The 17500-nt window shown below is 42.2% G+C and overlaps 1 protein-coding gene across 3 annotated transcripts in view; it reads left to right on the top strand.

Moving 5' to 3' along the window:
- The window catches only part of LOC143296192 (uncharacterized), a 103691-nt gene that overhangs the window by 60622 nt on the left and 25569 nt on the right, over nt 1-17500 (top strand). For all 3 annotated transcript variants that reach the window (XM_076608012.1, XM_076608021.1, XM_076608005.1), the window contains 3 exons: nt 8983-9090; nt 13586-13680; nt 16933-16998. In XM_076608012.1, coding sequence (XP_076464127.1) covers nt 8983-9090; nt 13586-13680; nt 16933-16998 — 269 coding nt within the window. The remainder of the gene's footprint in view (nt 1-8982; nt 9091-13585; nt 13681-16932; nt 16999-17500) is intronic.

Raw genomic sequence — 17500 nt, 5'->3', positions numbered from 1 at the left:
ACATAGCATTATGTTGTGTTGTGCAATGTCTGTCTGTCTGTCTGTCTCTCTGTCTATAGCCAAGGATGAGGATACATAGCATTATGTTGTGTTCTGCAATGTCTGTCTTGTCTGTCTGTCTGTCTATAGCCAAGGATGAGGATACATAGCATTATGTTGTGTTGTGCAATGTATGTATGTCTGTCTGTCTATAGCCAAGGATGAGGATACATAGCATTATGTTGTGTTGTGCAATGTATGTATGTCTGTCTGTCTATAGCCAAGGATGAGGATACATAGCATTATGTTGTGTTGTGCAATGTATGTATGTCTGTCTGTCTATAGCCAAGGATGAGGATACATAGCATTATGTTGTGTTGTGCAATGTCTGTATGTCTGTCTGTCTATAGCCAAGGATGAGGATACATAGCATTATGTTGTGTTGTGCAATGTCTGTCTGTCTATAGCCAAGGATGAGGATACATAGCATTATGTTGTGTTATGCAATGTCTGTCTGTCTGTCTATAGCCAAGGATGAGGATAGATAGCATTATGTTGTGTTGTGCAATGTCTGTATGTTATCTACCTGTTGCTAAGGGAGAGAAACACATACTGTGCCATTTTGTTTTTTTGTTTGTTTATATAATTATTGGTTATTTATTTTTCTAGCACACACATGATATATGTATGCATATATGTCTCTCTCTCTCTCCCTCTCTCTGTCTCTCTGTCTCTGTCTGTCTGTCTGTCTGTCTGTCTGTCTGTCTCTCTCTCTCTCTCTCTCTCTCTCTCTCTCTCTCTCTCTCTCTCTCTCTCTCTCTCTCTCTCTCTCTCTCTCTGTGTTTCTGATTGATAGAGTGATTGTCAGTTTTGAAACCAAACCACACAAAATGTTTCTGTTGCAGTTTCCTCAATGCTGTGCTTACCAATATGTATGACATTGTTATATCTTGTGCTTCCCCAGCTTTAAAAACCAAAACCAAATAGAAAAGTTGCACACACTCTATTTGTTTCTATATTTCTCTTTTCTGCTATTATGTCTTATTCTGTCTGTCTGTCTGTCTGGACTATATTTTCTCTTCTTTGTTTCTGCTATTCTGTCTGTCTGTCTGTCTGTCTGTCTGGACTATATTTTCTCTTCTTTGTTTCTGCTATTCTGTCTGTCTGTCTGTCTGTCTGGACTATATTTTCTCTTCTTTGTTTCTGCTGTTCTGTCTGTCTGTCTGTCTGGACTATATTTTCTCTTCTTTGTTTCTGCTGTTCTGTCTGTCTGTCTGTCTGTCTGTCTCTCTTGACTATATTTTCTCTTCTTTGTTTTCTTCTGTTTTGTCTTGCTTATGTTGATTTATTTCAGTTAATAGTTGATGTTTTTCTTGATTGATTGTGATTTTGATTTTCAGTTTTGTCTGATTTTCTTTAAAAAAAGAAAAAAAGAAGAAAAGAAATTAGTTCAGCTATGCAGTAGACAGAGAGACAGCAGTGGCAAAGTGTGCAGCATGCCCCCTTGTGCAGAAAAACAACAGTACACATAGACCAGAAAACAGCAAAGTGTGTAGCATGCCCCCTTGTGCAGAAAAAACAGCAACAGTACACATAGACCAGAAAACAGCAAAGTGTGTGGCATGCCCCCTTGTGCAGAAAAAACAACAACAGTACACATAGACCAGAAAACAGCAGTGTGTAGCATGCCCCCTTGTGCAGAAAAACAACAACAACAGTACACATAGACCAGAAAACAGCAAAGTGTGTAGCATGCCCCCTTGTGCAGAAAAACAACAGTACACATAGACCAGAAAACAGCAGTGTGTGGCATGCCCCCTTGTGCAGAAAAAACAACAACAGTACACATAGACCAGAAAACAGCAAAGTGTGTGGCATGCCCCCTTGTGCAGAAAAACAACAACAGTACACATAGACCAGAAAACAGCAAAGTGTGTGGCATGCCCCCTTGTGCAGAAAAAACAACAACAGTTCACATAGACCAGAAAACAGCAGTGTGTGGCATGCCCCCTTGTGCAGAAAAACAACAACAGTACACATAGACCAGAAAACAGCAAAGTGTGTGGCATGCCCCCTTGTGCAGAAAAAACAACAACAGTTCACATAGACCAGAAAACAGCAGTGTGTGGCATGCCCCCTTGTGCAGAAAAACAACAACAGTACACATAGACCAGAAAACAGCAAAGTGTGTAGCATGCCCCCTTGTGCAGAAAGAAAAAAACAGTACACATAGACCAGAAAACAGCAAAGTGTGTGGCATGCCCCCTTGTGCAGAAAAAACAACAGTACACATAGACCAGAAAACAGCAAAGTATGTGGCATGCCCCCTTGTGCAGAAAAAAACAGTACACATAGACCAGAAAACAGCAAAGTGTGTGGCATGCCCCCTTGTGCAGAAAAAACAACAACAGTACACATAGACCAGAAAACAGCAAAGTGTGTGGCATGCCCCCTTGTGCAGAAAAAACAACAGTACACATAGACCAGAAAACAGCAAAGTGTGTGGCATGCCCCCTTGTGCAGAAAAAACAACAACAGTTCACATAGACCAGAAAACAGCAAAGTATGTGGCATGCCCCCTTGTGCAGAAAAACAACAAAACAGTACACATAGACCAGAAAACAGCAGTGTGTAGCTTGCCCCCTTGTGCAGAAAAAACAACAACAGTACACATAGACCAGAAAACAGCAAAGTGTGTGGCATGCCCCCTTGTGCAGAAAAAACAACAACAGTACACATAGACCAGAAAACAGCAAAGTGTGTGGCATGCCCCCTTGTGCAGAAAAACAACAACAGTTCACATAGACCAGAAAACAGCAAAGTGTGTGGCATGCCCCCTTGTGCAGAAAAAACAACAACAGTACACATAGACCAGAAAACAGCAAAGTGTGTGGCATGCCCCCTTGTGCAGAAAAACAACAAAACAGTACACATAGACCAGAAAACAGCAAAGTGTGTACCATGCCCCCTTGTGCAGAAAAAACAACAGTACACATAGACCAGAAAACAGCAAAGTGTGTAGCATGCCCCCTTGTGCAGAAAAAAAACAACAACAGTACACATAGACCAGAAAACAGCAAAGTGTGTGGCATGCCCCCTTGTGCAGAAAAACAACAAAACAGTACACATAGACCAGAAAACAGCAAAGTGTGTACCATGCCCCCTTGTGCAGAAAAAACAACAGTACACATAGACCAGAAAACAGCAAAGTGTGTAGCATGCCCCCTTGTGCAGAAAAAAAACAACAACAGTACACATAGACCAGAAAACAGCAAAGTGTGTAGCATGCCCCCTTGTGCAGAAAAACAACAACAACAGTACACATAGACCAGAAAACAGCAAAGTGTGTAGCATGCCCCCTTGTGCAGAAAAACAACAACAGTACACATAGACCAGAAAACAGCAAAGTGTGTGGCATGCCCCCTTGTGCAGAAAAACAACAACAACAGTACACATAGACCAGAAAACAGCAAAGTGTGTAGCATGCCCCCTTGTGCAGAAAAAACAACAACAGTTCACATAGACCAGAAAACAGCAAAGTGTGTAGCATACCCCCTTGTGCAGAAAAACAACAACAACAGTTCACATAGACCACAAAACAGCAGTGTGTAGCTTGCCCCCTTGTGCAGAAAAAACAACAGTACACATAGACCAGAAAACAGCAAAGTGTGTGGCATGCCCCCTTGTGCAGAAAAAACAACAGTACACATAGACCAGAAAACAGCAAAGTGTGTAGCATGCCCCCTTGTTCAGAAAGAAAAAAAACCCAACAAAACAGTACACGTAGACCAGCACGTAGCAAAGTGTGTAGCATGCGCTCTTGTGCAGAAAACAAAACAAAACAGTACACATAGACCAGCACGCAGCGTACAGCTTCTGCACTTTTTTTCTGAAAAAAAGAAGATATTATCACTGTCATCCAGCTTTCAGTCTCTTGCATGACTTATAGCACCCATTATTATGCTGTTTCCAGCAGCAGTTGGCAGCTTAGTGTGCACCTTCTTTCATTTTGCTGAGCGAGAATCCTCGTTTTTTTCCATGGAGCTGAATTGGGCTTTAGTGTAGACCTCTTCTTTGGGAGGTGGAGGCTGAAGGCTTCAAAGGCATTTTTTCCCACAGGGCTGAATTGGGCTTTAGTGTAGACCTCTTATTCTTGTGCTCTCAGACTTTGTTACTGATGTTGATGTTTTAGATGTTGTTGATGTTGTTATAGGTGTTGTTGATGTGCTATAGGTGTTGTTGGTATTGTCATAGATACTCTCAGTGGAAAGATGAAAGAGAGAGAGAGCATGAAGAAAAGAAAGTACCTTGGGTCATTGCTCTATGATCTGTACTTAAAGAATGAAGAACAGGAAGTACCTTGGGTCGTAGCTCTATGATCTGTACTTAAAGCATGAAGAACAAGAAGTACCTTGGGTCATTGCTCTATGATCTGTACTTAAAGAATGAAGAACAGGAAGTACCTTGGGTTGTAGCTCTATGCTCTGTACTTAAAGCATGAAGAACAGGAAGTACCCTGGGTTGTAGCTCTATGATCTGTACTTAAAGAATGAAGAACAGGAAGTACCCTGGGTCGTAGCTCTATGATCTGTACTTAAAGCATGAAGAACAAGAAGTACCTTGGGTCATTGCTCTATGATCTGTACTTAAAGAATGAAGAACAGGAAGTACCTTGGGTTGTAGCTCTATGATCTGTACTTAAAGCATGAAGAACAGAAAGTACCTTGGGTTGTAGCTCTATGCTCTGTACTTAAAGCATGAAGAACAGAAAGTACCTTGGGTTGTAGCTCTATGATCTGTACTTAAAGCGTGAAGAACAGGAAGTACCTTGGGTTGTAGCTCTATGATCTGTACTTAAAGCATGAAGAACAGGAAGTACCTTGGGTCATTGCTCTATGATCTGTACTTAAAGAATGAAGAACAGGAAGTACCCTGGGTTGTAGCTCTATGATCTGTACTTAAAGCGTGAAGAACAGGAAGTACCTTGGGTCATTGCTCTATGATCTGTACTTAAAGCGTGAAGAACAGGAAGTACCCTGGGTTGTAGCTCTATGATCTGTACTTAAAGCATGAAGAACAGGAAGTACCTTGGGTTGTAGCTCTATGCTCTGTACTTAAAGAATGAAGAACAGGAAGTACCTTGGGTAGTAGCTCTATGATCTGTACTTAAAGCATGAAGAAAAGAAAGTACCTTGGGTCATAGCTCTATGATCTGTACTTAAAACATGAAGAAAAGAAAGTACCTTGGGTTGTAGCTCTATGATCTGTGCTTAAAGAATGAAGAACAGAAAGTACCATGGGTCGTACTTAAAGCATGAAGAACAGAAAGTACCCTGGGTTGTAGCTCTATGATCTGTACTTAAAGCATGAAGAAAAGAAAGTACCTTGGGTTGTAGCTCTATGCTCTGTACTTAAAGCATGAAGAACAGGAAGTACCTTGGGTCGTAGCTCTATGATCTGTACTTAAAGCATGAAGAAAAGAAAGTACCTTGGGTTGTAGCTCTATGATCTGTGCTTAAAGCATGAAGAACAGAAAGTACCCTGGGTTGTAGCTCTATGATCTGTACTTAAAGCATGAAGAACAGGAAGTACCTTGGGTTGTAGCTCTATGCTCTGTACTTAAAGCATGAAGAAAAGAAAGTACCTTGGGTCATTGCTCTATGATCTGTACTTAAAGAATGAAGAACAGGAAGCACCTTGGTTAGTAGCTCTATGATCTGTACTTAAAGCATGAAGAACAGGAAGTACCCTGGGTTGTAGCTCTATGCTCTGTACTTAAAGAATGAAGAACAGGAAGTACCTTGGGTTGTAGCTCTATGATCTGTACTTAAAGCATGAAGAAAAGAACGTACCTTGGGTTGTAGCTCTATGATCTGTACTTAAAGAATGAAGAACAGGAAGTACCATGGGTCGTACTTAAAGCATGAAGAACAGGAAGTACCTTGGGTTGTAGCTCTATGATCTGTACTTAAAGCATGAAGAAAAGAACGTACCTTGGGTTGTAGCTCTATGCTCTGTACTTAAAGAATGAAGAACAGGAAGTACCTTGGTTAGTAGCTCTATGATCTGTACTTAAAGCATGAAGAAAAGAAAGTACCTTGGGTCGTAGCTCTATGATCTGTACTTAAAGCATGAAGAACAGAAAGTACCCTGGGTTGTAGCTCTATGATCTGTACTTAAAGCATGAAGAACAGGAAGTACCCTGGGTTGTAGCTCTATGATCTGTACTTAAAGCATGAAGAACAGGAAGTACCATGGGTTGTAGCTCTATGATCTGTACTTAAAGCATGAAGAACAGGAAGTACCCTGGGTTGTAGCTCTAGGCTCTGTACTTAAAGAATGAAGAACAGGAAGTACCTTGGGTCATTGCTCTATGATCTGTACTTAAAGAATGAAGAACAGGAAGTACCTTGGGTTGTATCTCTATGATCTGTACTTAAAGCATGAAGAAAAGAACGTACCTTGGGTCATTGCTCTATGATCTGTACTTAAAGCATGAAGAAAAGAACGTACCTTGGGTTGTAGCTCTATGCTCTGTACTTAAAGAATGAAGAACAGGAAGTACCATGGGTCGTACTTAAAACATGAAGAACAGGAAGTACCATGGGCTGTAGCTCTATGATCTGTACTTAAAGCATGAAGAACAGAATGTACCTTGGGTAATAGCTCAATAATCAGCACTTAAAGCATGAAGAACAGAATGTACCTTGGGTAATAGCTCTATAATCAGCACTTAAAGCATGAAGAACAGAATGTACCTTGGGTAATAGCTCTATGATCAGCACTTAAAGCATGAAGAACAGAATGTACCTTGGGTAATAGCTCAATAATCAGCACTCACAGCATGAAGAACAGAATGTACCTTGGTAATCGCTCTATAATCAGGACTTAAAGCATGAAGAACAGAATGTACCATGGGTAATAGCTCTATGATCAGCACTTAAAGCATGAAGAACAGAATGTACCTTGGGTAATAGCTCAATAATCAGCACTCACAGCATGAAGAACAGAATGTACCTTGGTAATCGCTCTATAATCAGGACTTAAAGCATGAAGAACAGGATGTACCTTGGGTAATAGCTCTATAATCAGCACTCACAGCATGAAGAACAGAATGTACCTTGGGTAACAGCTCTATAATCAGCACTTAAAGCATGAAGAACAGAATGTACCTTGGGTAATAGCTCTATAATCAGCACTCACAGCATGAAGAACAGAATGTACCTTGGGTAATAGCTCTATAATCAACATTTAAAGCATGAAGAACAGAATGTACCTTGGGTAATAGCTCTATAATCAGGACTTAAAGCATGAAGAACAGAATGTACCTTGGGTAATAGCTCTATACTCAGCACTCACAGCATGAAGAACAGAATGTACCTTGGGTAATAGCTCTATAATCAGGACTTAAAGCATGAAGAACAGAATGTACCTTGGGTAATAGCTCTATACTCAGCACTCACAGCATGAAGAACAGAATGTACCTTGGGTAATAGCTCTATACTCAGCACTCACAGCATGAAGAACAGAATGTACCTTGGGTAATAGCTCTATAATCAGCACTCACAGCATGAAGAACAGAATGTACCTTGGGTAATAGCTCTATAATCAGGACTTAAAGCATGAAGAACAGAATTTACTGTGTGGTAGCTCTTGAGGCCATACCAGCATGTTAGCTTGATCTAAAGGTCAGGCATTTGCTCCTTTTTGAAATTCATATTAATTTCTAATTATTTCTTCATTTACAGCAGGTGTGGTATAATGTATATGACTTGGTCCACATGCCTCCTTTAAACAAAGTGAAAGAGGAGGTTTAGCAGACAGCTGTTATGTGGTATAATGTGTATGAATGGGTCCACATGCCTAAACTGAAAGTGAAGGATGATACTAAGTAAATCCTACAGCTGTTGTCTGTCATGTGGTATAATGTGTATGAATTGGTCCACATGCCTAGACTCCTTTGAACAAAGTGAAAGAGGAAGTAATGTGGACAGTGTTGTCTGGTGTGTGGTATAATGTATATGAATTGATTCACATGCCTATACTCCTTTGAACAAAGTGAAAGAGGAAGTAAAGCAGACAGTGTTGTCTGGTGTGTGGTATAATGTATATGAATTGGTCCACATGCCTAGACTCCTTTGAACAAAGTGAAAGAGGAAGTAAAGCAGACAGTGTTGTCTGGTGTGTGGTATAATGTGTATGAATTGGTCCACATGCCTAGACTCCTTTGAACAAAGTGAAAGAGGAAGTAATGTGGACAGTGTTGTCTGTTATGTGGTATAATGTATATGAATTGGTCCACATGCCTAGACTCCTTTGAACAAAGTGAAAGAGGAAGTAAAGCAGACAGTGTTGTCTGGTGTGTGGTATAATGTATATGAATTGGTCCACATGCCTAGACTCCTTTGAACAAAGTGAAAGAGGAAGTAAAGCAGACAGTGTTGTCTGGTGTGTGGTATAATGTATATGAATTGGTCCACATGCCTAGACTCCTTTGAACAAAGACAAAGTGAAAGAGGAAGTAAAGCAGACAGTGATGTCTGGTGTGTGGTATAATGTGTATGAATTGGTCCACATGCCTAGACTCCTTTGAACAAAGTGAAAGAGGAAGTAAAGCAGACAGTGATGTCTGTTATGTGGTATAATGTGTATGAATTGGTCCACATGCCTAGACTCCTTTGAACAAAGTGAAAGAGGAAGTAAAGCAGACAGTGTTGTCTGTTGTGTGGTATAATGTATATGAATTGGTCCACATGCCTAGACTCCTTTGAACAAAGTGAAAGAGGAAGTAAAGCAGACAGTGTTGTCTGGTGTGTGGTATAATGTATATGAATTGGTTCACATGCCTAGACTCCTTTGAACAAAGTGAAAGAGGAAGTAAAGCAGACAGTGTTGTCTGGTGTGTGGTATAATGTATATGAATTGGTCCACATGCCTAGACTCCTTTGAACAAAGTGAAAGAGGAAGTAAAGCAGACAGTGTTGTCTGGTGTGTGGCCTGCAGGCGCTGAACTCAGCCAAGGCGGAGGCAGCCAGACTTCAGGCCCAGGACCAGGGCAAACTGAAGGAACTGATGGAGCAGAAACTGGAGCTGGAGAAACAGTTGGCCTCGGTGAGTCAGAACTATAACTGATGGAGCAGAAACTGGAGCTGGAGAAACAGCTGGCCTTGGTGAGTCAGAATTATAAGTGATACAGCCTTGGTGAGTCAGAACTATAACTGGTGGAGCCTTGGTGAGTCAGAACTATAACTGATGGAGCAGAAACTGGAGCTGGAGGAACAGCTGGCCTTGGTGAGTCAGAATTATAAGTGATGCAGCCTTGGTGAGTCAGAACTATAACTGGTGGAGCCTTGGTGAGTCAGAACTATAACTGATGGAGCAGAAACTGGAGCTGGAGGAACAGCTGGCCTTGGTGAGACAGAACTATAACTGATGGAGTCTTGGTGAGTCAGAACTATAACTGATGGAGTCTTATTGAATCAGAACTATAACTGATGGAGTCTTGGTGAGTCAGAACTATAACTGAGGCTGGAGAAACAGCTGGCCTTGGTGAGTCAGAACTATAACTGAGGCTGGAGAAACAATTGACCTTGGTGAGACAGAACTATAACTGAGGCTGGAGAAACAATTGACCTTGGTGAGTCAGAACTATAACTGATGGAGTCTTGGTGAGTCAGAACTATAACTGATGGAGTCTTATTGAATCAGAACTATAACTGATGGAGTCTTGGTGAGTCAGAACTATAACTGAGGCTGGAGAAACAGCTGGCCTTGGTGAGTCAGAACTATAACTGAGGCTGGAGAAACAATTGACCTTGGTGAGTCAGAACTATAACTGAGGCTGGAGAAACAATTGACCTTGGTGAGACAGAACTATAACTGAGGCTGGAGAAACAATTGACCTTGGTGAGTCAGAACTATAACTGAGGCTGGAGAAACAATTGACCTTGGTGAGACAGAACTATAACTGAGGCTGGAGAAACAATTGACCTTGGTGAGTCAGAACTATAACTGAGGCTGGAGAAACAATTGACCTTGGTGAGTCAGAACTATAACTGAGGCTGGAGAAACAATTGACCTTGGTGAGACAGAACTATAACTGAGGCTGGAGAAACAATTGACCTTGGTGAGTCAGAACTATAACTGAGGCTGGAGAAACAATTGACCTTGGTGAGTCAGAACTATAACTGAGGCTGGAGAAACAATTGACCTTGGTGAGACAGAACTATAACTGATGGAGTCTTGGTGAGTCAGAACTATAACTGATGGAGCCTTGGTGAGTCAGAACTATAACTGAGGCTGGAGAAACAATTGACCTTGGTGAGACAGAACTATAACTAATGGAGTCTTGGTGAGTCAGAACTATAACTGATGGAGCCTTGGTGAGTCAGAACTATAACTGATGCTGGAGAAACAGTCGACCTTGGTGAGTCAGAACTATAACTAATGGAGTCTTGGTGAGTCAGAACTATAACTGATAGAGCCTTGGTGAGTCAGAACTATAACTGATGGAGCCTTGGTGAGTAAGAACTATAACTGGTGGAGCCTTGGTGAGTCAGAACTATAACTGGTGGAGCCTTGGTGAGTCAGAACTATAACTGGTGGAGCCTTGGTGAGTCAGAACTATAACTGAGGCTGGAGAAACAGTTGGCCTTGGTGAGTCAGAACTATAACTGTTGGAGCCTTGGTGAGTCAGAACTATAACTGGTGGAGCCTTGGTGAGTCAGAACTATAACTGGTGGAGCCTTGGTGAGTCAGAACTATAACTGGTGGAGCCTTGGTGAGTCAGAACTATAACTGATGCTGGAGAAACAGTTGGCCTTGGTGAGTCAGAATTATAACTGATGCAGCCTTGGTGAGTCAGAACTATAACTGGTGGAGCCTTGGTGAGTCAGAACTATAACTGATGGAGCAGAAACTGGAGCTGGAGGAACAGCTGGCCTTGGTGAGACAGAACTATAACTGATGGAGTCTTGGTGAGTCAGAACTATAACTGGTGGAGCCTTGGTGAGTCAGAACTATAACTGGTGGAGCCTTGGTGAGTCAGAACTATAACTGGTGGAGCCTTGGTGAGTCAGAACTATAACTGATGCTGGAGAAACAGTTGGCCTTGGTGAGTCAGAATTATAACTGATGCAGCCTTGGTGAGTCAGAACTATAACTGAGGCTGGAGAAACAATTGACCTTGGTGAGTCAGAACTATAACTGAGGCTGGAGAAACAATTGACCTTGGTGAGACAGAACTATAACTGAGGCTGGAGAAACAATTGACCTTGGTGAGTCAGAACTATAACTGAGGCTGGAGAAACAATTGACCTTGGTGAGTCAGAACTATAACTGAGGCTGGAGAAACAATTGACCTTGGTGAGTCAGAACTATAACTGAGGCTGGAGAAACAATTGACCTTGGTGAGACAGAACTATAACTGATGGAGTCTTGGTGAGTCAGAACTATAACTGATGGAGCCTTGGTGAGTCAGAACTATAACTGAGGCTGGAGAAACAATTGACCTTGGTGAGACAGAACTATAACTAATGGAGTCTTGGTGAGTCAGAACTATAACTGATGGAGCCTTGGTGAGTCAGAACTATAACTGATGCTGGAGAAACAGTTGACCTTGGTGAGTCAGAACTATAACTAATGGAGTCTTGGTGAGTCAGAACTATAACTGATAGAGCCTTGGTGAGTCAGAACTATAACTGATGGAGCCTTGGTGAGTAAGAACTATAACTGGTGGAGCCTTGGTGAGTCAGAACTATAACTGGTGGAGCCTTGGTGAGTCAGAACTATAACTGGTGGAGCCTTGGTGAGTCAGAACTATAACTGAGGCTGGAGAAACAGTTGGCCTTGGTGAGTCAGAACTATAACTGTTGGAGCCTTGGTGAGTCAGAACTATAACTGGTGGAGCCTTGGTGAGTCAGAACTATAACTGGTGGAGCCTTGGTGAGTCAGAACTATAACTGGTGGAGCCTTGGTGAGTCAGAACTATAACTGATGCTGGAGAAACAGTTGGCCTTGGTGAGTCAGAATTATAACTGATGCAGCCTTGGTGAGTCAGAACTATAACTGGTGGAGCCTTGGTGAGTCAGAACTATAACTGATGGAGCAGAAACTGGAGCTGGAGGAACAGCTGGCCTTGGTGAGACAGAACTATAACTGATGGAGTCTTGGTGAGTCAGAACTATAACTGGTGGAGCCTTGGTGAGTCAGAACTATAACTGGTGGAGCCTTGGTGAGTCAGAACTATAACTGGTGGAGCCTTGGTGAGTCAGAACTATAACTGATGCTGGAGAAACAGTTGGCCTTGGTGAGTCAGAATTATAACTGATGCAGCCTTGGTGAGTCAGAACTATAACTGGTGGAGCCTTGGTGAGTCAGAACTATAACTGATGGAGCAGAAACTGGAGCTGGAGAAACAGCTGGCCTTGGTGAGACAGAACTATAACCAGTGGAGCCTTGGTGAGTCAGAACTATCTCCATCAAAGATACCTATATTTGTAAGATGTGTATGATGTCTATCTCCATCAGACATAGCTATATTTGTAAGATGTGTATGATGTCTGTCTCTATCAAACATAGCTATATTTGTAAGATGTGTATGATGTCTGTCTCTATCAAACATAGCTATATATGTAAGATGTTTATGATGTCTGTCTCTATCAAACATAGCTATATTTGTAAGATGTGTATGATGTCTGTCTCTATCAAACATAGCTATATTTGTAAGATGTGTATGATGTCTGTCTCTATCAAACATAGCTATATTTGTAAGATGTGTATGATGTCTGTCTCTATCAAACATAGCTATATTTGTAAGATGTGTATGATGTCTGTCTCTATCAAACATAGCTGTATTTGTAAGATGTATTTGATGTGTCTCTATCAAACATAGCTATACATGTAAGATGTGTATAATGTCTATCTCCATCAAACAGCAAAATATGTAAGATGTATATGATGTCTATCTCTATCAAACATAGCTATGTATGTAAGATGTGTATGATGTCTGTCTCTATCAAACATAGTTATACATGTAAGATGTGTATAATGTCTGTCTCCATCAAACATAGCTATACATGTAAGATGTGTATGATGTCTATCTCCATTAAATGTAGCTGTACATGTAAGATGTGTATAATGTCTATTTCCATCAAACATAGCTATACATGTAAGATGTGTATAATGTCTATTTCCATCAAACATAGCTATACATGTAAGATGTGTATAATGTTTATTTCCATCAAACATAGCTATACATGTAAGATGTGTATAATGTCTATTTCCATCAAACATAGCTATACATGTAAGATGTGTATAATGTCTATTTCCATCAAACATAGCTGTACATGTAAGATGTGTATGATGTCTATTTCCATCAAACATAGCTATACATGTAAGATGTGTATGATGTCTATTTCCATCAATCATAGCTATACATGTAAGATGTGTGTGGTGTGTGTCTCTGTCAAACATAGCTGTACATGTAAGATGTGTGTGGTGTGTGTCTCTGTCAAACATAGCTGTACATGTAAGATGTGTGTGGTGTGTGTCTCTGTCAAACATAGCTGTACATGTAAGATGTGTGTGGCATGTGTCTCTGTCAAAGGAGAGGTCCAAAGCCTCTGAGAAGAGTGCCAAGGGTGATGCAGAGAATGAGTCATTGAAGATGTCAGATTCTCGCCTCAAGAACGAAATTAAGAAGTAAGTCTTGCAGCTTGGCATTGTTTTTTTTTATGACTATTCTTTTGATGTGTGTGTGTGGAGGGACGTATGTGCGTGTGTACATTGCGTGTGTGTGTGGGAGAGAATGTTCTCCTTCTCGGTGATCAAGGTATTCCCATCTGCACTGAGGAGGGGGGATGATGTGGGGCCGTAGACTTCTTTTAAGGCATCATAGAACCTCTTCATATCGTGCCTGTCAGCATATCCCTGGATCTCATCAGCTTTGTCACTCAGCCACTTATCCTGCATCTGGCGTAACTTTTGCTGAACAGTCCTGCAGATGGCATCGTATGCATCCTTTTTTGATGTTGACTTTGGGTTGCTCAGGTAGGCTTGATGCAGATGGCGTTTCTCATCCAGAAGCTGCTTGATTTCATCACAGTTTTCATCAAACCAGTCTTTGTGCTTTCTGGTCATGGGTCCCAGGGTCTCTGAAGCTGTACTATAGATCAGCTCACGCAGGGTCCTCCAGTCAGACTCCACATTCTGGTTGTCCAGAGAGGCGGATTCCAGACGATCTTCCAGCAGCTCCACAAAGGACTGTCTGATGGTGATGTTTTTCAGCTTAGCGATGTTGAGCCGTTTTGGAGCCTTCTGGCCTTGGGGGCGTCTCTTTGGCTGGATTCGAATATTCAGCTTTGAGACTACAAGGCGATGGTCTGTCCAACACTCGGCGCCGCACATGGTCTTTGTTACACGTACATCTTGCCTATCCCTTTTCCTGACGATGACATAATCGATGAGATGCCAATGCTTTGAGCGAGGGTGCATCCATGACGTCCTGTTGCGGGTAGGGAGGCAGAAAACTGTGTTGGTTATCAGCAGTTCGTGCTCTGCACAGGTCTGAAGCAAAAGCAATCCATTTGGGTTGCAGTGGCCCACACCATGCTTTCCAATCACTCCATCCCAGGAGATGTAGTCAGAGCCAACTCTAGCATTGAAGTCCCCAAGAATGATGAGCTTGTCTGCTTTAGGGATAGCAGCAATGACAGAGTGAAGGTCCTCGTAGAACTTCGCCTTCACTTCATCCGGGTTGGTCATGGTTGGGGCGTAGGCACTGACAATGGTGAGGTGCTTCTGGCCAGATGCCAGTGGGAGTTTCATGGTCATAAGCCTATCGTTGACTCCCTTTGGGATTCCAGCTAGCTTGCTGACAAGTGCTGTTTTTACTGCAAAACCAACGCCAGCCTCACGTCGCTCTTCGCTTCCTCGTCCACTCCAGAAGAAGGTGTAACCAGATCCCCGTTCACAGAGCTCACCTTCGCCTGCAAGCCGAGTCTCACTCAAGGCTGCGATGTCAATGTTGTATCTGGCGAGTTCGGATGCAACTAGTGCCGTTCTCCTTTGGGGTCTGTCCGCGTTATCTCTGTCCAGGAGAGTCCTTATGTTCCAAGCACCAATGGTGAGAGGAACGATCCTTGTTTTTTTTCTTTTCTTTCTTGTTTCGACGGCTGATGTAGGGTCCCCGCCAGCCGCGGTATGCTGGCCAGGGTGATATGGAGCAGGCAATTTTTAGGGCACCTTTTCTAGCCCCTTCCTCATGCCAGGGAGGTGAGCAGTGCATTCCTAAAGAGGGCTGCTCAGACGCTCAGACGGCTGCCGAGCTCCGTCGCTGCTCCTGTCGACGAAGAACGACCCTATGGCCTGAGCCGCCTGTGTGCAGGTCTGCGGCTGCGACTGCCAGTGTACCCACACCTGTTGTTTCGTCGCTCGCCTGTCGCCACAGGACTTCGGGGTGATGAAATGATGAAGGATGAAAGGTCATTTTGGATGACTGATGACTTGCGCGATGAGTTTGTTTAAAGTGAAGAGGAGTTGTGCAACGTCGACCTCACTCTCTCATCCGGATCCACCAATTTCCAGTGGCAAGACTAAGTCGAGACGACTGGAGGATGAGCACGGATGCAGTGGATGACCAAGATATCCTTTCGGTGTCTCATCTTGCTCTCTGCACTCCACAGTGCGTTGCTGTAACTGCCTTCCTCTCCGTTGAACCGATAGGTTTCTTCCGCAGATTCTGCTGGATCCAGACTTCGCATGCATGGGTAGACACACCCCGGGGGCCAACTGCATGTGGCATGCACACAGCACGGTGGAGCTAGATGGCCGTCGGTGGCTCTCCTGAGCCAACGCCCTTTTATGGATCTCCATAAGGGTGTCTAGCCACCCGCCTCACCAGTCCCGGAAGGGAGCGGTGGGAGTGCCGGTTTAGTCGCCGGCAACCCGACCCTGAACAGGTTGTACTGGATTACAGGTTACCAGTAGCAGATCTAATGACCTGACCTGAAACACATACAGTGACACTAACTACATCATCGACGTGTTTACTGCATGTGAATATTTTAAAGTGGATACTGAATTAACTAGAATGTACATAAAAGGGAAATTGAATGGACAGAACACATACAGTGACACTAACTACATCATCGACGTGTTTACTGCATGTGAATATTTTAAAGTGGATACTGAATTAACCAAAATGCACATAAAAGGGAAATGGAATGGACTGTGCTGTAGTTTTTGTAAGCCTGTCTCACACGGATCTCTGCAGATCTGGAGAAAATGGCCACATGTTACAGTGTGCCTGAGGCGATGGCATTGTCTCCTTTACTGCGGACTTCAAAGAATTTCATAAATGCCTGAGACATCCCATTATAACTTGATCACCTCAAATACCGTAATCGATTTATCATGTTAAAAAACAGATTTAACATTAATTTTTTTTAACTCCATTGGTATATGCACTTTACCGCTGTGAGTAAGTCTGCTTACTCTTGACCCAAACATGCTTGGTTTGAATCTGCTATTTTGCCTTTTTTTTCTTTTCTAAACCCGAAGTTTTCTATATCAATACAGAACACATTTTACAGACTTTTTTTTTTAAACATTTTGTTTTATTTTATTTTGTCTTATTTTATGAATATACATATATAGATATATAGATATAGATATACATATATATACATAGATATAATATATATACATAATATATATAGATATATAGATATACATTTTTTGTTTTGTTTTTCAAATGTGTATCAGAAGTAAGTCTTGAAGGCCTTGTCTCTCTTGTCGTCATTAATGTTATAATTGTTGTTATTCTTTATGTTATTATTCTTGTTCTTTAATCAGTGTTGTTGTTATTATTATGTATTTCTTCTTCTTGGTATGAAGAGATATGTACACTGTATAAAGTGATTTCTGAATCAGTTTCTCCTCTTGTATTGGCAGGCTGAAGGAAGAGATTGACCGAATTCATCGTATGTGGGAGAAGAAATTTTCTATCCTTCAGGCCAGGTAGGAAATTTTCTTTTTCAGTTGTTTATTGTTTTGTGTATGAAATACACTATGCTTGACGTGTTCTCTCTCTCACTCTCTCACTCTCTCTCTCTCTCTTTCTCTCTCTCTCTCTCTCTCTCTCTCTCTCTCTGTGTGTGTGTGTGTGTGTGTGTGTGTGTGTGTGTGTGTGTGTGTGTGTGTGTGTTTGTTTGTCTGGGTGGGTTAGATAATTACATTTCAGTTTTAATGTTGACAGCCATCTCCTGTGATATGGCAGACAGTGATAACCATGCATCCCAGGAAAGAGGGGATAGAGGACAGTGATGTACAGTGATAACCATGCATCCCAGGAAAGAGGGGATAGAGGACAGTGATGTACAGACAGTGATAACCATGCATCCCAGGAAAGAGGGGATAGAGGACAGTGATGTACAGACAGTGATAACCATGCATCCCAGGAAAGAGGGGATAGAGGACAGTGATGTACAGTGATAACCATGCATCCCAGGAAAGAGGGGAT

This window comes from Babylonia areolata, chromosome 2, assembly GCF_041734735.1.
Source record: "Babylonia areolata isolate BAREFJ2019XMU chromosome 2, ASM4173473v1, whole genome shotgun sequence".
NCBI classification, from domain to species: Eukaryota; Metazoa; Mollusca; class Gastropoda; order Neogastropoda; family Buccinidae; genus Babylonia; species Babylonia areolata.
The sequence above is the reverse complement of the archived record's forward strand: the minus strand, read 5'-3'. Positions and strand labels throughout refer to the sequence as shown.